Genomic DNA, 20,770 nt, shown 5'->3' on the forward strand with positions numbered 1-20,770 from the left:
TTATTTAGAAAATTTAAAAAAAATTAAAAGCTTTTAAAACGTGTCTAAAAGTGTCCGTGCGCCTAAAAAAAAATGTAAATTTTAAGAGCCTCCTCGAAGGCATGCAAACGGGCGCAATTAGCGGAAACTCGCCATGGAGATTAATTTGATTTGGGGGCGTGGCCAGTTTTGTGGGCGGGGCCTGCTTCAAGCGCGATGTTTTTAAAGTAGCGTAAAAGATCACGGAAACTCGATTTGCAGTGAACGTAATTTGTGCATAAAAGTTATGCAAACCTTTGCACTGGTTTGGGCGATTTTGGACGAATTGCAAAAACCAACGGAACCTAGCGGCAACTCCTAACCAAGTTATTTAAATGTTATCAAATGATGCTGTATTTTGTTATGAGGGAGATTCATCGTCTTAATTTTGGATTGACTTCCATAGGGCCCTCAAGGTCCCCGTGGTGACAAAGGGGAAAACGGAGTTCAAGGTGAACGAGGTCAGAAAGGCCATCGTGGATTTACTGGTTTACAGGGTCTTCCTGGTCCTCCTGTAAGTAACTGAACGCCGAATCATTGATATTTTCACCTCATTTCAAAGGAGGTTTTACTGTCTTTACACTAAACTATATTTTACTTTACAATATTATTCTTGCATTATAATTGTGTTCTTGATAAATATAGAAGGCCATGGTTTTCTACTTCTATTCGTACCTGCACGCTATATTACACCCATTAAAATTAATGGACAGAAAAATGCACGGTGTTAATTGCAGAAATGGAAAATCTTGGCCAGATTGTCTTCTACTATTCAAAGAATTAAACAAATCCAATTATATTTTCTCTTACTAGGGTCCATCTGGTCAGCAGGGTGGTTCTGGAATTCCAGGGCCATTTGGTCCTAGAGTAAGTATATTTCAACGTGTACAAGTTTAATCGAACAAACAGAATTCACGACTAATCACCTTGTAAGTTTCTTTAAACCATGGCCCAGAATTTCCTCATAGATTTTGTGCAGCAGCAGGTGTAAGAGCAGCACTGCACCATTTTTTTCCCTGTGGAAATTCGTGTGTACGTGACTTACACTGTAACTTTGCTCCGGGCGAATTTGCTTGAGAATTTGCGCCTCGCCTCCGAGTTAAATCTAGTGAAACCCTACTTAGCTCAATAACATAGCTTTGCCCCTGTGCATGTGTGAATTTCCTGCATTTACACCAGTTCTGAACAGCATACATGTACGCCCAAATATATTGGAACAGCATGTCCTCACCTAACCCAAAATTGGTGGAACAGGAGTTTCAGCCTTGGAACAGGCCCCAAATGTTATCTCTGGAGTTTGATAACAATTTTCTTGGTGATTTTTTAAAATTCCCACTTGTACCTGCATTGTATTTTTTTACATCTTTGAATGCTTTATTATGGCATCACAATCTGTAACATTAAAAAGAGAAAAGAATTACATTTGCATTTTCTAAAATGAGCAGTAGTGTTGATGATTTGATGGCTTCAGACTTAAAGAAGGAAGCTGGCATAGATGTTTCTTAAGGCCCTAATAGTTAAGCTAAATTTATGCTTGTTTTACGCTGGTCCAATACGCAATTGGGATCTTTAGGAAATTTTGGCACAAGTTGGATCAAGGAAATTTCAGGCCATAGTGCAGTATTTACCAAACTACTACAGTATTTTGAATAAAGTCCATATATATCCTACAAAACTCCTGTTTCTAAACTTTGTAAAAAGCTAGTACCAATGATGACAAAAAACACGCATGAATTAATCAATTTAACCGTCAAATAACATAACATAGCCATCTGGTGTTGCTGTAAGGCATACATTTTCAAACTGGGGTCCCTGGAACCTAGCATTTTTTTGTTATTCGTTCATGGGACCTGGGCGTTGCTGGCAAGGCCAGCATTTATTGCCCATCCCTAGCTGCCCTTGAGAAGGTGGCGGTGATATGCCTTCTTGAACCGCTGCAGTCCGTGTGGACTGTATTTGTTGAGACCTAGCATATAATTTCTGTTGCTGTATACTAATAAAAATGCTTTCCATAATGGTAGTGCTATTTTCCTTTGTGTAGCTGATACTCTCTTTTGGAAGTTAGGACTGAAGGTTTATGGGAGTGAGTCAGAGTTGTCCCCATACAGGAACATTTACAAACCATTGCTGTCGGTGCAAGGAGTGAGTTTATTGTGCTTAGAATGCAAAACATAAATTTATAGTCGATATCATATAAGACTTGTGGTATTGGATAATTTTACTTCAGTCTGTATATTTTGAAATATCTAATGTGTAGGTTTCAAAAGCATTCACAATTCAACAACATGTGGTATTCTTTTAGGGACCTCCTGGTCCAGTTGGTCCTCCTGGAAAAGTGGGCCACATTGGTTTCCCTGGGCCTATCGGGCCACCTGGTTCACGTGGAACTCTTGGAGAAACTGGCCCTGAGGTAAATGCACACAATCTCAGTATATCAGGAATGCATCTCTCAATATAGTTTACCTGGTCACTACTTTATAGCCTTGCTAAACTGTAAAGTAAAAGATAACTGAAAAATAACAACTACTAAAGAAAAGTACTTGTAATTAGCATTAATCTATATAGTCATTGTAATTAACATAAATCACATTTTCCAGTAAGCAGTAGCAGTTTGTCCATATTTAGAGTTGTTGCCAATGAAAGTGGATGAACAAATGGTGTTAACCTTCTGTCTCAGGATATATGAAAGTAATATTTCCCACCTCTGCATACTGATTTAAAACTTTCTGACAGACCAAGATTAAATTAATTTTCAGATTCAAATTGCTCTGATCCCACTGGGTATACATGTTAGACAAAAATTTTGAATTTTGAACCATCCTACACTTAATGCTAGTTAGAATTTGGTTCAAGTATCAAGTTTGCTCAATGGTAGTACTCGCTCCCTTGAATCAGAATGTCATGGGCTCAAGCTCTCCTGCAGGATCTGAGCCCCTAATCCATGCTACACTTCCATGCAGTACTCAGAGGGTTCCGTTGTTGGAGGTAACATCATTTGGGTGAGATGTTAAACTGCCCCATCTACCTGTTCAGGTGGACATAAAAGGCCCCACAACACTATTTAAAGAAAAGCAGGAGAGTTCTCCTGGTGTGCTGGATAACATATATCCCTCATTGCTGTTTGTTGGACCTTTCTGTGTGCAATTTGGTTGCTGCATTAGCCTAAGTATCAACAGTTCAACAGTAATTCATTGGCCTTGAAATATTTTAGGATGCTTTGAAGATATGAAAGGTGCTATACAAATTCAAGTTCTTTATAATAACAAATTTGAAGTTAATATAATCTCCCTGTGTAAACTAAGTATATGTTAATTAAAAGTCCATAAATGGCTCTTACATTTCCTATTCACAGGGTCCTCATGGTGAAGAAGGACCACCTGGTCCTCCTGGCCCTCCTGGTCCTCCTACTGCTGCCTATGAGGATATTGTGGGCCATTATGACATGGAATCAGATCCTTTGGATATACTCAATGCCGACGAGACCTCCGATACTGTTCCAAAGGATTCAGGAGTGGACGCTACCCTGAAATCCCTAAGTAGCCAATTAGACACCATGCGTAGCCCAGATGGTTCTAGAAAGAACCCAGCTCGAACATGCCAGGATCTTGTATTCTGTCACCCAGAAAAGAAAAGTGGTATGTATTTGGCTGGGAACCATTCTTTCCTGAAAGGATTTGAACACTTTTCCCCCAAACATTTAACATTTTCATTTCACAGAATGGCAAAATAAGGCAATGGCCTCTCCGAGTAATGGGGTTGATTTGAACCCCAAATGCCTTTTAGGCTGGGCGGAGGGCAGAGTGAATGCAAAATGGACTCATTGGCCTAAGGTTCAGACCTGGGACATTTTAAGTCCTGGGCCTCATTTAAATGCTACCAGTCCACTTCCTGCATGGAATGAAGGAGAAGAGGGCACCGAGTGGAGGCCGGCAGGGAAATATCTGGCAGCCATTGGCCGCTTGCTGGCTTGCAGCTAAGTGGCGGGGAGGGGGTTTTGGGAGGGTCTCGCGGGAGGGAAGGGAAGGAAAGGCAAGGGAGGTCACGGCTTTCCTTGTGGGATCCAAAGGAGCAGTCCTGCTCCTTCTAGCTACACAAAGGAAAGCCTTACACTTACCTGAAGGGCTTCTTCTGCTTGCAGACCTGCTTCAGCCTGGCAGGAAAGCCATGGTAGCTTCCCCACTCAAGCCCCAGTTAAAATACAATTGGGATCCCAATGATGCAGTAGGACCCGATTTGCATAAATTCAGGAGGCCTCTGCCTCCTTTAGGTGGGCGCCTCATCCGCCTGCAGATTAAATTTGGAAATTTCGCGCAAGGTTTGAGTTCTGAGCAGATAAGTAACTTACTTGTTTCTAACTGCCCACCCACCCATTTTTCACGAGGCGGGTAGGGCTAAAATCAACGGCAATACCTTACAAAGGAACAGAGGAGCAGGAGTAAGCCATTCAGCCCCTCAAGCTTGTTCCGCCAGTAGCTGACAAGCTGCAAAAGATTAAAGTACCAAACTATTCTATAGATATTTCTGAGCTAGATTTTTTTAATGAATTACTGCACCAGTAATATGTAATCTCGTGTTCTAAAACTTAGTGGTGGTGACATTGATGGAAATAATGGCCCAGTGTGACAGCAGTAAAATTAAATGTTTCTGGCTCCCGTCATACTGTTCAATATTATATCAAATCTAACCAATATTAATGAGTGTTCCGATCAATGTGAGGCTGCTGTCAAAAGTATTTAGAGTGCAAACCGGTACAGTTCATTGGTAAGACCACACTTGGAATAATATGCGCAATATTTTGGGCAAGACCCCTTTGAAATGCTATTGATGGACTGAAAGAGACTCAGAAAAGAGTGCCATGATCCTGGGATCTGAAATTTGAAGTTGTGACAAGAGGCTTATAAAATTGAATTTGCTTGCATGGGGGTGTAGGAATTAGCACACACGCTCGCTAGCGGGGTTGGGGTTATTGTCTCTGGCCAGTCAGAAGCCTCTGAGCTGCACCAGGGACCCCCGTGTGGTTTCGAAGCGGTCCCCTATTCCTGGTTCTGACCGCCAGACTTATTCGGCAGCGATGTAGACAGAAAAAAATGTGACTCGTGGTTTGGGTGCAAAACAGACCAGCATTTATTGAAACAAAAAGAAAGAAACAACTGGGAGTGAGGTGGGGCAGACGGGGTTAAAACACCGGCGGTGGCTGCTACTCTCCCCTGGCCAGTCAGAAGAGACCGTAGGGACTGTAAAAATGACCCAATTGCTGCGGGAGGGAGGTCTGGCCCTGCCTTTTGGGCTGGGGCTGTGGGATCCTTTCCCTTGTCCTTCCAAGGATTTTTACAGTCTTTTCTCCAGTGACCGTCTTTCCCGCACCCATAGCAATTTAACCTAGCCTGAGAGGGCTGGTTCCCCTCCTGATGCCAGTCTTTCTTACTCTGGCTCCGAGGTTTAACCTCATGGACTCTTCCCTTGGGTTGGGGAGCCTCGATACCCCTCATGTTCCTGAAGGCTACGGTGAGCCGGCGGATCACCGCTTCTTCGGTGGTCTGGGGGTTTCGGGGGTCAAACCAAGCCATGACCTGGGCTTGGATCTGAGGTAGGCTGTTTGTCATGAGACACTGGAGCCAGTGAGTCAATTGGACTGGCATTCCCGGGCATGCACTCCGGTAGACTGGCCACAGCCTGTCTGCGAACGCCTGCAGGGACTCCCCTGGGAGCTGCACTGTTCTTTCCACCCGAGCGAACGGGCTACCATCATAGAGTCCCATGGCCTCCAATACCTCATTCTTGAGACCCTCATAATCCCTCTGCCCCCTTCTGCATTCGCCAGATAGGGACTGGAGGAAATCACCTGCCAGGGAATACAGCAGCATCTTTGCTTGCTCTGCCTCATCGCAGTCATTTACACAAGCTGCTTGCTCTATCTCCCTGAAGTGCAGAGAGGGGTCTCCCTTTTTAGTGAGCTTGGGGATGTGGCTAACCATGTCCCTGAGCTGGTGGGTGCCATATGGCACCAGAAACTGATTCTGGATGGCCCCTGGGTCACCTTCATCAACGGGCGGACCGTACCTCCGTTATTGCAGGGGGTACACTGGTCCTGGTCCCGGCCTATCTAGCGGGGCCTGCTGTGCTTCCTCTACCACCTCATCCTCCACCCCCCTTTGCTGCCAGAGCTCCTGAAAGCTCGGAGCTGTGGGTGGCGGTCGTGGGACCTCTGATTCCCTGACCGACCTTTCCCTGGGTGTTGCCTGTGGGACGGTTTTGCTTGGGCTGCCAGTAAAATTCGACTGACCTGTCTTCGGGCTGATCAGACGTGTCATCCCCTTTGCTCTTTTTAAAGCCATATTCAAGCTTTCTATCTCTGCTCTACAGGGGCCATGATCTGCTTCCTCAAACCCTTGCTCGCAGGCCAGCTTATATGCTGCCTTTACCTCCCTAACCTTTTCCTCCTGCTCGTTTATTTCTTGTATGAGGCGAGCGTTCTCCTCCCACACCCTCATCTCATTGCTCTTGGCCTCTGCAACTAGGCACTTCAGGTACTCTGACTCGTGCCTCGTGTGGCTTTTGCCCTCACTAAACTGAACTACCAGGCGCTCTAACTTGGCCTGGTATTCCTCAACCTCCTTTTCCCTATCCCAACTCTCTGCCCTGGCTTCCCTAAGCCTGCGGGTGACTTCCCCAAGCCTGCGGGAACCTAACCACAAACAAATCAGTAGGATAAAAAGAAACCCAATAACTGCTGCTCTCTCCAGACTCAAACCACTGTCTGCCACATCACACACCGTGGCCGCTGGTCCTGCCGTGGTCACCATTTTGTAGGAATTAGCACACACGCTCGCTAGCGGGGTTGGGGTTATTGTCTCTGGCCAGTCAGAAGCCTCTGAGCTGCTCCAGGGACCCCCATGCAGTTTCGAAGTGCTCCCCTATTCCTGGTTCTGACCACCGGACTTATTCGGTAGCGATGTAGACAGAAAAAAATGTGACTCGTGGTTTGGGTGCAAAACAGACCAGCATTTATTGAAACAAAAAAGAAAGAAACAACTTAAAATAATCGATACAGCACACCTGTGCCTGGTACAGCACTTTTGCTTAACGCAGTACACCTAGTGTCCACTAGAGCGCTCTTTGCTCAGTGCAGCACTCCTTTATTTAAATACAGCACTTTTAAATACAGCTACTTAATGTCCACTGAAGCACCTCTCTGCTTAGTGCAACACCCTTTTAATAGCACTTTCAATATAGAAACACCTTGCTCACTACAGCACCTTTGCTTAGTGGCTTTTACTTAAAAACAGCACTTTAATACAGCTACTTAGTGTCCACTGAAGCACCTTTCTGCTTAGTGCAACACCCTTTTAGTAGTACTTTCAATATAGAACTCTTAGCGTTCACTACAGCACTTATCTGCTAGTGCAACACTGTTACTTAAATAGGGGAGGAGAGAACGGACACAACGAGGGAAAATCGACTAAAATCACAGTTCTAACAAAATTCCCACCCCTATACCTATTCTGAGTTGCCTTGTAATGGGCCAGAAAAATATATGCTCACCAATGAAAAATGCCTGCTCCGTGCCCTGCAATCTTTGATCTTCACTGCCCCGAAGTAAAAATACCCCAGTATTTTAAAAGTAAACTGCTGGTGTTCCACTCCTTTAGGCAGGCTCCCACATTGTAGAGGGCACGGAGGCGAGGCCACAGAGAGAGAGAGGCTTCTGAGAAGCTATCTTTTATACCCCATTTGGGGCCGAAACTTTCCCACCCAAATCCGGATGTATCTGGGCTAAACAAAAGGGATCCAAACTGTCCCCATTGTCTGTAATGGGTTTGGATGAATTACCCATTCGTTTAAACTGGGTTTTTTTCAGTTTAAATGTGTCCTCATTGTCTGTGATGGGCTTTGAATAAAGCTGCAGTTTAAATGTGTCCTCATTGTCTGTGATGGACTTTGAATAAAGCTGCCGTGGTTTGAACAGCATGTCTATTTCCTTGATTGCTTGAGTAAACAGCCTTGGAGGTTAGTGTAAACAAAAGTCATTGTCCTTGTGGTCAGACTGAAACCACAGTAATCCTTTGTGTAAACATTGTAGCAGTTTCTGTAAACACATCGATTGTCTGCTGCAGGGAGGGGAACTCCCTGAACTGCCGTTGATTGGCAGTTTGACTGCTCCATTGAACCTTTTTCACAGACACAGCAGGCTGCCTTTTCAAGTCCTTTTTGTCTTCTGCCACACGGTCTGGTGGCCATTTTGATCCCTGGATTTTTAAAGGTATATTACCCAGGTATTCTTTAATCAAAACAATCAATCTTTGGAACTGTAGGAAATCTCAAAATCTTCAGAACTGTAGGAAATCTCGAAGTTATTGCAAAATCCCTACAGGGGGGAAAAGAATATTGAGTCTGCATAGCTCCCCGTTGCCCAGCAAGATTAACCGTTGAGTAGCTAAATCTTACGGACCATGGAAGTTCCCAGTTTAATCCCTGATTTGCGCTGAAAACTGGACATGTTCTAGGTGTTTAAAATGTTACGGGGCATTTCAAACTTAACAGGCCTCGAGCCATTCTAAGCATTAGCAAAATTTCCCATCGCCAAAGAATAGTAAAGTTTTGGAAAAATGCCCCATCAAAACTAGTTAATATTGTGCAGATTCGTTATTTTTAAATGAACCAAATGAATAGCTGGTTAAGAACAGGATTGTAGGTTAATACAAGTACAGGAGTACATTGGTTTCTTTGATACTTTGATTAAAATTAACGATAACTACAAGGTATAGACACTGTCATTCAGGAACATGCAAGTCCTCGATCAGATGAGTGAAGGGATCCATGAGGACTGAAAAGCTATTTTTACAACATATAATCTAAATTAATTTTAATAAATGATCAAAGAAATCTTATCCTTACTACCTGACTCTCTCAGCTCAGACCTACATCCTGAAAATAAGGATAGACATAGTTGCAGGTAATAAAATACTGAATAAAACAAGTTTCAGACCTGCTGGGACCATGGAAATGTCAGGTCAAAGTTGAATAATGTACATTATATTAGACTAAAATCCTCATGTTTCATGCATTTCTCTTCTTGGATTAGCCTGAGGATTTCCTTCTTGGGGTGGGGAGGAGGGGCTTATCTGTCTTCCTTCAGGGGATTAAATAAGATAGGTAGAGCCTGAAGTAGGGCAAATTGAACATAGACTGCTCAGGGGAGAAGGCCTTGTGTGACGAATGGGCTTTTCTTGTTCCAAGTTTTCTAATGTGATACCTGCACACATGTGAGAACAGGAAAGTGTTAACTTCTTACATGTTAAAATATAGATGATTACCTTTAAGTACGTGAATATCTGAATGTGAATGTATTTTACAGGGGAGTACTGGATTGATCCTAACCAGGGTTGTGTTGAGGATGCTATTAAAATATACTGCAATATGGACACTGGTGAGACCTGCATTTTTGCTGACCCATCTGAAATACCACGCAAAACCTGGTGGAGCAAAAGGAATGCTGATGATGATAGACACTTATGGTTTGGTGACTCTATGAATGGTGGATTACAAGTAAGTAAGATAACACAGCACAGTATTTGCAAGTATAAGAATTGCACTTTTCATTGTGCAACAAATCTATTTTCCAGCTTCATTCATTTCTGGTTAGGCTCAAGAAAGGTTTTGAAAACATATTGGCCCGGATTTTATGGGGCTTATGATCGCATATGCAGCAGTAAGTGCCCCGCAGGTTCCGGGTTTCCACATACGCTGCGCATGCACGAAAACCCGGAACTTGCGATCTGTCAAGTTTCATTTTGACAGAACCTCCGCATACCCGGGAAATGGACATTCGCTGGTGGAGAGCTGCGCTATTTGCCCAACTCTTGCCCAGCAAATGCCCATGAAACTCTTATGCCTGGTAAAAGCAGGTGTAGGGCCTTCTTTTACCAGCATAAGGGTGAAAATAAATATAAAAATACATTTTTAAAAAACATTTAAACATTCAAAAATCATTAAAATTAATTTAGGTTATTTTGGCCCCTTTAAAAATGTTTACATTTATTTAATTTAAAAAAATAATTTTGTTTTAAATGTTTAATTAAATTGTATTTTAATTAATTTTAAACATGTGATTTATTTTTATTTAGATTGTGTGAAAGTGTGTTTTTTATGTCATTCCTATTCATGCTTATGGGGATTCCGGACATAAATGGAATCCACATAAGCATAATGAGAATCCCCCTTTGTCATTGGTTAGGTCGGCATACGTGATCCCAGGGATGCTTGCGAAGCGCATGTGCCCCTGGGATACGTGGGCCTATACGCAGGCCTACGCCTGCAGGCCCAGGACCACAAGTGTCCGAAGGTCTGGAGACACCAGGTAGGTGTGTACTTTTCTTGCGGTTCGGAGGCATTCGCCCGCGGGAAGCCTCCGACCCCAATTTTTAATTGAAATGGACCTGGATCCTTGTTGAAATATTCTGGTACATTAAAGGTGGATGCAGCTTTCATATTCCTAAACAACAACAAAACAAAAATCAGCTTACATGTAATTAATAGATAAGACAAAGCAACAGTTATATAGGGCCAGAAATTCGGGTTGGAGGCTTTCCGCGGGTGCAAGCCCCCGACCTGCACTTTCCTAGCGCGCCGGCCATTGAGCTGTGGGCCCCCGTGGAATTCCGATCCTGGGCCTGCTCCAACTGCCGGCGCGCAGTGCTTGCGTATCCCAGGGGTGCAGTTAGTTCAAAGCGTCCCCTGGGATCACGTGGGCCATGGAGAGCCAATCGTAGCAAGGAATCTCTAGTCATAGATTTGACAGTTCGGCCCCAAAACATAACTAAAACTTCAAATAATTTTTTTTTTAAATCACATTTTTTAAATAACTATAAATTACATAAAATAACCATTTTAAACAATAATTTAAACTTTTGAAAAAATTAATTACAGTTTTTAACAGGGCTAAAAATAAACTTACCTTTCTTTAAAGTATTTAAAAATAATAAACCTGTGGAAAAAATGTTTTAATTTTGCTTAATTCACCACTTACCTTGTTAAAAGCAGGCCTTGCGACTGCTTTTTAAAAGCGTAGCTGCTGGAGACTTACCCTCCTGGAGAAACCTGTAAAAAAAAAACGGAAGTTCCAGGCGTCCTAGTGCTCTCCTGCGCACGTGTTCGACCTGTGAACCCCTTTTAAGGGAACGGAAGTTCCGGTTTCCCGCGCATGCGCAGTGCATGCACGAAACCGGCACTTTCATTGGGCCTACGCGTGAGTACCCAGCGCGTACTCACCCGTGGGGACCCGAATTTCTGGTCCATAATAATTAAAGCACACATAAGGAGTGGGTGAATGTAACAGGCACATTGTGGAATGTACGTTTTTAAACTTTTTCAGAGTCCACTGATAAACCAGATTAATACAAGTTATCATTCATCAATTGGGAGCAAATTCCAGAATAAAATAAAAGTAATATTTGTGAGTTATGTCTTACACACTCATGAAGGAACAGTGTCATTGGTGAGATATCCTTTACTTAGGTTTCCAATGCTCCGTTCATTTGGTTTATCTCTTTTACAGCAACACATTCAGAGTCTCATTTGCTACATGTTTAGCACTTACTTATGATACATCAGTTTATTTTTACATATTTTTATATTATTCTACATAATTGAGTTGCAAAATGTAAATCTACATTGACAGAGGAATAGAAATTAGTTGTTTTACTGTAAGTCTACAGAAGTTCCTCTAAACTTAACATTTCTTAGCAAGCAAACAACATTTGAGTGCATCAGGATTTAAAACATTTTATTCAGTAATTAAAAGGGGTGATATTTGTTTATGTTGAACAAGCTGCTTTTTAAAACACGTGGTAGCATAAAATTATGCCATAGGATACCCGTGGACAAACCTTCAACAGGCTGTCGGAAAGTCCTAATTTGGCGCAAGCAGCAACCCATTTAATATAAATAAGGTGACGTGTTTGCTAAAGTAAGTGGAAAGAGGAAGTTCAGATGAATGCATGAAGTGTTTAAACGCCTGCTGCTATACCCCAGTGTGATTTCAGAGCTATTGCAAATAGCCAGATAGAAAATCTTTTCCATTGCTAAGCTTGGGATGAGCAAAATAATTAAAAAATATTACTCTTTTGGAATATTTGGAATGAATCCTAAAACTATATTCCTCCAGTATCATCTTTCAGCCAGCAGATGGTGATGTTGGATTATGTGAGATTTGTGGTGTTGCTTTATGCAGTACAACAGCGCCCTCTACTGATAGAAAAAATACTACAAGGTTAGATAAAACCGTGTGACGATTTTTGCCCCTAAATACAGTACCCTTTAAAATATATTCCATTTGGAGAGACACTAACTAATAAAGTCATAATCCGCTGTCAGTTTTAATCAAACGTTATAATGATTCACAACCATAGTTGCCTAAATACAGTGACTTTGATCAATACTCAGCCAGTGCAGTGGTTCTTAAACTGGGGTCCGAGGACCCCGGGTGTCTGTAGAGACTTTCCAGGGGGTCTGTGGCCGGAGGTAATTTCAAGCCTGCTCCTCTTTATAAAACCAACAATGATTCAGTTCTTGTGAATTATTCACAACTCCTCACAGAGGCCCACAGCTCTCAGTCACTTTGCAATGAGCGCTCCCTGCCGGTTGAGCTGATTTCTCTCCCTGGTGCCATGACCCTGTGCCATCCTCCTGACATGTGATCAGACCGCCTGTGGGGCCCTTCAAACCCGGGCCTGAACGTGTTCACGCAAACACGTACAATCCCACAGTGCAGCTGTTACAGAACATGCCAGTGGGACAGCATGGCAGTGGGTCAGGCTTCCAGCAGCGTCCCAGCACATGCATTGGGTGTTTGTGTCCTCAGTCACCCTGGCCAGCCTGCTGTCGGCTTTAAAAATTGTCCAGAATTAAGTGGCTAATAGTGGCCATCTGTTGCTGTGGAGTATCCAGAATTGGTCAAACATCACACCAAGGATAGACAGACTCGGCAGTGAGAAGCAGGCACACTCATCTCACTGATATATGTAAGCAAATACTTGTTACCTTAAAATCATTATTCAAACACTCTTTACATGCAGCACTTTGATATTATGAGTATTATATAGTATTATAATTTAGATGGGGGTCCATGATTACTAATCCATTTGAAAAGGGGTCCTTCGATCTAAAAGGTTTGAGAACCACTGACCTAGCCTACTGGACCAAGCATTACATGCAAGCAAGTGGAGGAAAATTAATATTGTCTAGTTGATTAATTCTGACTGTATTCAGCAGAAAGTAAGTTTTCTACTCTCAATTATAACAGCACTTTGTCTCACATTGACCAATATGCAGATTCTTGAACAAAAACGGTTGTTTCTAATGTTTGCAGAGTCTATTTTATGTTGCAAAACTTCCATGAATCATTTTTTAAAATTCTTTTTGGTTCTACAGTTCAGTTATGGTGACAAGAAACATTCCCCAAATACCGTCACAATCCAGACAACATTCCTCCGTCTTCTGTCGAAAGAAGCTTCCCAAAATATTACCTATCATTGTAAAAACAGCATTGCTTACATGGATGACCAGACTGGCAACCTTAAGAAAGCGTTGATTCTGAAGAGCGCCAATGACATTGGGATCAAAGCAGAAGGAAATAACAGATTTAAATACACTGTCCTGGAAGATGGATGCACTGTAAGTACTAACAGTTGACTTACTTCAGTTACAAGGAAGTGTGGTGTTATCTAATGCTACCTCGGACCTCTTTGTGTTGCTGTCCTTTCAAAACTAATAGTAGCAACATGTTACTGATGCCTTATCTCCATACTGACAATAAATAACGAAAGATTTGTTTGCAATGGGTACACAGTATCCTGCTGTTTTGCTAGATTTTCCTGGGATTTGTTGTTTACCCAATCCGGCCTCGGGCGACTGTCTGTGTGGAGTTTGCACATTCTCCCCGTGTTTGCGTGGGTTTCCTCCGGGTGCTCCGGTTTCCTCCCACAGTCCAAAGATGTGCGGGTTAGGTTGATTGGCTATGATAAATTGACCCTTAGTGTTAGGGGGATAAAATACGTGGGGTTACGGGGATAGGGTGGGACATGTGTTGGTGTAGGGGTTACGGGGATCGGGTGGGATATGTGTCGGTGCAGGCTCGATGGGCCGAAATGGCCTCTATCTGCACTGTGGGGTTTCTGTGATTCTGTGATTCTGTGATGAGCGTGGTAAGTTCCTATTAGAAGACTGGATAGTGGAATCAGTGCTGCCAGCGTAACATTTAGTATTTACACAAGGACGGCTTAAACGGTTAATTGCTTTGCCCTCTGTGGAAGCAAACTCTGAAGAGCAACTTATCCTCTGTAAAATACAAATGAAAGTTGCTGCCGCTGCAGTGGTCCGGCTGTAGGCTGTTATACCTGGAATTCCCGCGGAGAGTTCTCCTGATTGTCTGCCGTTACTTTGACGGAAGATCAGTGGAAATCCCTGAGGAACTTAATTTGGTTTATGTTCGATCAAAACTGAATGATGTGTAAAAGTCTAAAATAGCTGCACCCAGGCCGGAATAACACCCTTGATATATTCAGCAGCATGTGTTTTGTTCATCCTTACTTCCAGCTGAGGAACTATTTTTTGCCCCTCCGCTCCCTCCTCTGATAAACGTGTTGTCTCCGTGTTTGCGCAGACTCCCATCACCAATGAGTTACCTAGCCAAGGTAGCTGTTTTTCATGTGTGAACCTAAACAGTGAGTGCCTGCAGACTATTTGACCATAGGGAGTATCCTAGCCACACATGCACCTCCAGCAGGGGTCCTGGAATAGCAATTAGGAGTGGGAACCTTGCCCAATTTTCCCTCTCCTTAAGCCACAGGTGATGAGGCCAGTTGTATCATGTACACTGCCACTCCACCTGAGGTCAGCTAACTCGTCTTGACCTGACCTACAGGGATTGGCCTGAAGACCCGTCCCTCATGCCTTGGATATGCATTGCTTCAACCAGCTGAATATTTGGGTGAGCTAGCAGAAGAATTTAGTAATAGTGTACTCGTGCAATCTATTTAGAAAAGAATATATATATAAATTGTATTAACATATACCTTACTGACTTTAAATTGTACCTTTTTGTGCATTGTACTTTAATCTATAAAAAAGTCTTCCCAGTATAATGCATAGTTTAACTTATAGCTGTCAGTTTGGCTCAGTGATAGCACCCTTAGCTCTAAGTCAGAAGGCCCTGGGTTTAAGCCTCACTCCAGGATTTGAGCCCATAATCTAGGCCGACACTTCAGTGCCACTTGAGGGATTGCAGCATTGCTGGCAGTGTGATCATTGGGATGAGACCTTCAACCAAAATCTCCTCTGCCTGTTCAGACGGACAGAAAAGATCACATTGCGCTAGTCAAAACAGAGTGAGGAGTTTTGTTTGTGTCCTGGCCAACTGTCCTCCCTCAATGACCGTATTCAGATTAACTGGTCCTTCAACTCATTGGTTTGTGAGACTTTGCTGTGCACCAACTGGCTGCTGCGTGTCTGCACAAAACTCTCTAATTGTAAAGCACTTTCGGAACAAGCTGTGGATGTGAAAGGTGCTATATAGATGCACGTTATTTCCCTTTTTCTCAATGCTGGTAATGAAAAGATTACATAATAGTTAGAGAAATGTAATAAATTCTGGGTGAGTGCAGTATTGGTAAATCAGCTGGTTATCATTCTCTGTGTAGAGAAATCTTTGCTGAAGTGCATGGAAATTAAGTCCTATCATTCCACTGACTTCTCTTTGAAAATTAGGGGAAAGTATGGGCTCCATAAGATTCTATAAATGCTCATTGAGATTCTAGGATCTGGAAAGATAAGATCCTTGATTAAAACCTTCAGTCAAAACATTGAATAAACATGATTGCGTAAAGTGCAGTCACGTGATAATTATAAATATATAGAATTGGGTTACAGTAGAAATCTCAACTGAGTACTAATGACTGATCTGAAAACTCTACTACAAATCTCTTAATAACACCTATAACTTGAATGAACTTGTGTGGTGACCAGGTAGCAATGTAACCCGTGATTGAAATAAACATTTCCCTAATATATAATTGCCATGACATGTTACAATAGATTTTTAAAGCATTCCTTCTTGTGCGTGTGTTTTTTTCTCTGCAGAAACGTACTGGTAGTTGGGGCAAGACAATCTTTGAATATCGAACACAGAACACAGCTCGCCTGCCCATTGTGGATATTGCACCTATGGATATCGGTGCTCCCGATCAGGAATTTGGCATTGAAATTGGCCCAGTTTGCTTCTTGTAAAAAAAACAAGGACTTGGAGACTCTGAGAAGACATTCCTGGACTCTTGAATTAATGGCTGATCTAATCAGCACTGTATATATAAGTACTTAGAATTTCCAGCCCGTCACAACAATTATTTATTGTTCATATGAACCCTGTTGATAAAAATTAAGACGTGATTAAAAACTGTGGAAGATTCCGAGCAGTTTTTAGTACAATAATAACCATTGGCTCTTATGTAACAGGAATGGAAACAGTATGATTGTCACTCTATAAAATCTAAAAAAGATATAAAATATAGATTCAGAAATGTTCAGTTCTGAGAATGTTCCATTTATAGAGTTGGGGTGGTCCAGTGCACTGACAGGAAGCCTGGATTAGAGAGAGGGCTACACCTTTGTATCCCAGGATCTCTGACCCACACTCCCTGTCAGCACTGTCCCTGCTGGGAGTCTGGAATCTGTCCTCCTCTCTGTTAATTAGAATATGCTCCAATCTCAAGCTTTCCCACCACACTTACAAAAGATGTAGTTTAAAAAAATTCCCCAAGTTTAAGCTACCTCATCTCTGTCAGAAGCTAGAATACATTGATGCGTGTCTTATTCATTTGTTCTCCACGGTGCTATATTTCCAGGGCTTCCTTCTGTGTTTGTTTACAGAACCAGGAGACAGAGTAAAGAAATGATGGTGCTAGTTATAAAGATCCCATTTCTTGTAAGCTTTTGATGAAGTAGCAGTAGGCCCACAACATTAATGCCATGTTGATATTCATTTTAATATTACTGCCGTGTCAATATTCTTGAGTATGAATGGTGTTCCTTATCTCTCAATTCAACTAGCAATAGAAAAGTCTGCATGTCTTGAAAGTTGTAGGCAAATCCATTTTGCAATGCCTCTTTCTCTATCTCTTCAACAATGTTCTTTAATTCTCCAATAAAAAGGACCATTTTACAAGGAAACCAGAAATATATTTTGGTTGAATTAATTGTTTCCCCCCCCCCCACCAATAAATGATTGTAAACTCATAAACTAGGTAAGGGAGTGATCATGGCATTAACAAAGTGTCTCTCACTCCAACCTGCTTCACCACTTTTAAGCAGTAATAGTAGTCATTATTATAATGAGCCCATTAGATGATGCAGCTTTGTTAAAAGACATACAGGTCTCAAATTTACTTCAAAATGCAGTGGAAACATTCAACATTCAGTGAAGAGAAATTTAAATATAATTTTTTTAAAGTTTGTATTTACAGCAGTAATATTAAACTCTTACAAATTATATTCAACTACCAAATTTATTATCTTTGCTATGACTGATATGGTGAACCCAGTTATTGTATTTGCATGATTATGTCTTTAAAGTTTCAGTGGTTCGGGTCCTTTCTTTTTGTACTTTGCCCTTCACAATCCAACTAGAAAAGTAACTACAGCACCTGTGTTCAGTTGCATGATCAACTGGTCGATTCAGATCGCAAAGCACTTGTACTTGGCCATTCTTCAGATCATTTATTTTGTACGGTTGCAGTTCTTCATTAATGCAATTTTCTTTTCATTTTTCAACACTTTTTGCATACTATTTGTTTTACATCGCAGTAACTTTTGCCTTCCTTTGGTACACTTTTAAACAGCATTGATTTGATTTAAGGCTAACTGAACTTATAATGTATCATAAATGCTTTTGCAACATGTTATTTGAAAAGGTTTTTGTGCTAAATTAACGAGATGGGATGGGAATTTATATTTCCAGATGGCTCAGAGTTATATCCACATGTTTCTCTTTATTCTAAGGCACAAAAATCACTCCAATTGGAGACTTGTATAGCACTTTGCCTGCCATGCTTTTGGGAGAGAGCCTCTATGTTTTTAACTTGCTGTAAGACCTATTTAATTATCTGAGCTTTAATGAAACTGCTCTTATGTAACACTTAAAATGAATAGGAAAATTAAATGTTGAAGCAATTTTATAGTGTTTAAGCTTTTCTTGTGTTTACTAATGCAGATATTAGTAAACACTCAACAGAACAAAGGGTTAACTGTAATTTGCCGTAACTAAGGAAACCTGGCTTACATGGGTTATTTATTCTAGTGTTAATTTAGGTTTAACTGGACAGACATTCTTGTACTTGAAACACCCCACAAAGACTGAATGTCAGTTCCTTAAGAAAGAAAAACTTGCATTTATGTAATGCCTTATCACACCTCTCGGAAATGTCTTCACATACAATGAATGCCTTTGAAGTGCAGTGATTGTTGTTATGTAAACAATAGTGACTACTGTTTCTGTTTATAGTGGTATACATAAATATCATGAAAGGACGAGCCAGTTGCCTGTTAGTCTATTCCTTTAATATGAGCTGAGATTTAGGCCTCGAACGAGCAGGAGAGGATCGGGGGGGGGGCGGGTAGGGGGGATTAAAATATCGAGATCGAGCAACCTGACCCCATTCCTATCCATTTAAATTTTTACAAATCCAATCAGCCCATCAACAAGGATCCTATAAAGGCAGGCGGGAGCCTTATTAATATTAAAAAGTCACGGCCCGATGACATAATCGCGCCGCAACTTAAACTTAACTGTAGGTGACAGGGAGGCCGGCGCTGTTGGCTGCCCGGCAGCAGATCCGAGGTTCGAGGTGCTGACTGCCTAAGGTACAAGACCGTCTCCTTTCAGCACTCCTTGAGGGTCAGGAGGAGAAGGGGTGCGGCCCCCAGGCCTCACAAGGAAGCCTTCGTCCCCAACCCCCCGCTTCCAGCCCTGATTGTGATAAGGGCTATCGGCTCCACAAATGGCCGATGACACCCCTCCGCAACCCCACCACTTGTGGCCCGCAATCATACAATGACAGCCATGCTGCCATGAAGAACGTCATCGAGCAGACCAGCAATGGTTCCGCTGCCTTGACCGCTCGGGAGGAGCCTACCAGTACTCGCCGGAGCAGGTGTTCCATTTCGTCATGGTCTGCTGCATCCTCCACAACTTGGCCATCGTGAGGGCGCAGCCCTTGCCACCACGGGTTCCACCACCACCTCAGAGGAGGAGGAAGAAGAAAAGTAAGAGGAGGAATGGAGGCGGCAGCCTGCCAATCTGCGTTCAGGATGAGCTGTTCGTGAGTGCATCATCAGGTTCCGGTTCCCCCGACTTAAAACCCAGATCCCCATAGCTCAACATTTCTCCACCTTGCCATCCCTCTGTCACGGACCATCACAGTGTCCTCTTGGCACTGAGGAAAGGAAAGACAACACAAAACAAACATTCCAAACAAAATTTATCAATCAATCAATCAAATGGTACACATCAAAGTCAACGAATCACCCTTGTGCAATACAAACAGAAAATGCTGGAAACACTCAGCAGGTCAGCCAGCATCTGTGGAGAGAGAAACAGAGTTAACGTTTCAGGTCGATAAACTTTTGTAACCATTGTGTGTTCCCTTAGTGCCTGTCTTGCGTGTTCCTTTGCCTATTCTAGTGCTCCTACAAAGTGCTACCCAATGGCTGCAGCATGGCTGGTGGAAGGCTGCTGACTTTCAGCAGGGGAGACTGCAGACAGCCTTGCAGGACGACCTCGAGGAATTCTGGGCCTAGAAGGCCCGGCTTCAGACTGCACCACCTCGGCATGGGCGGCAGCAGTCTGGGCTGGCTGGCTGACAGGCAACAGCAAGGGCACTGGCGGAGTGGCAGTGTTGGGAGGATGAATGCTGTCAGGAGGATGAATGATGGGGCAATACCTCAGCAATCCTGGTAATCTGTTGGAGGACAGATTGCTGGACTTCTATGACACTCTGCAAGCCCCTTTCAACACTGGTAATCCCAGCCATGATGGCAGCAGTCTGTGCTTGTGTGGCAGCAAGCTTAGCCTGCACAACAGAAGCCTGAGCTTCCTCAGCAGCACTCAGACATTGGGTGGCTTCCGCTTGTGCTGCAATGGAAGCTGAGACATCGCCCATCACACGCTGCATCCTGGTTGGGTCCACAAATGTGCTAATGGAGTTGCCCATTACTTCCATCCTGGAAATCATGGGGGCAAAAACTGGCTCGCACCCCCTTTGGGGTGATAACTTCGGCGCCCTGAAAAAATTAGCGCCCCGGTGCCCAGAATTCAATGGTAGTGCCCCACGCAGGAGGTGAGGCACTACTGGAAGCGCTCCCCCTCCCTCTTGGAGCGCTCCCATGGAATATCACAGCGCTATGTCCAGCAGCGCCACACGCACCAGCGCGTATTGCCACGGTACTGCCGGCTTCTCTCCCCTGATTAAAGGGGAGGGGCCTAGCACAGCACCCACCAGAGCCCTGCTGGCCCATCAGTGGGTGGGGTGCCGGCAAAAGAGCCCTGCACTCAAGAGGAGTGCCAGGCTGACGGATCGCGGCCGGCACCCCGCAAGAGGAGGCCTGAAGGGGCAGGTGCCGGCAGGCAGCCCAAAAAAACGGCTGCCCGGCACCTGCCCTTTAATTTACACCGCCCCGGCCGCAAAAACGCCACCCTGACCCTGTT

At 43.2% G+C, this 20,770-nt stretch overlaps 1 protein-coding gene across 1 annotated transcript in view; it reads left to right on the forward strand.

The window, feature by feature from the left end:
* Window positions 1-18,597, forward strand: part of LOC147120251 (uncharacterized) — a 368,220-nt gene extending 349,623 nt beyond the window's left edge. The window contains exons 48-54 of the mRNA XM_085985896.1: window positions 425-532; window positions 832-885; window positions 2,321-2,428; window positions 3,371-3,653; window positions 9,374-9,564; window positions 13,447-13,689; window positions 16,153-18,597. Of these exons, the coding sequence (XP_085842022.1) occupies window positions 425-532; window positions 832-885; window positions 2,321-2,428; window positions 3,371-3,653; window positions 9,374-9,564; window positions 13,447-13,689; window positions 16,153-16,299 (1,134 nt within the window). The 3' untranslated portion in view covers window positions 16,300-18,597. The remainder of the gene's footprint in view (window positions 1-424; window positions 533-831; window positions 886-2,320; window positions 2,429-3,370; window positions 3,654-9,373; window positions 9,565-13,446; window positions 13,690-16,152) is intronic.
* Window positions 18,598-20,770: the final 2,173 nt, after the last annotated feature.

This window comes from Somniosus microcephalus, chromosome 4, assembly GCF_052327205.1.
Source record: "Somniosus microcephalus isolate GS21.2 chromosome 4, FLI_Smic_1.0, whole genome shotgun sequence".
In the NCBI taxonomy this organism is placed as follows: Eukaryota; Metazoa; Chordata; class Chondrichthyes; order Squaliformes; family Somniosidae; genus Somniosus; species Somniosus microcephalus.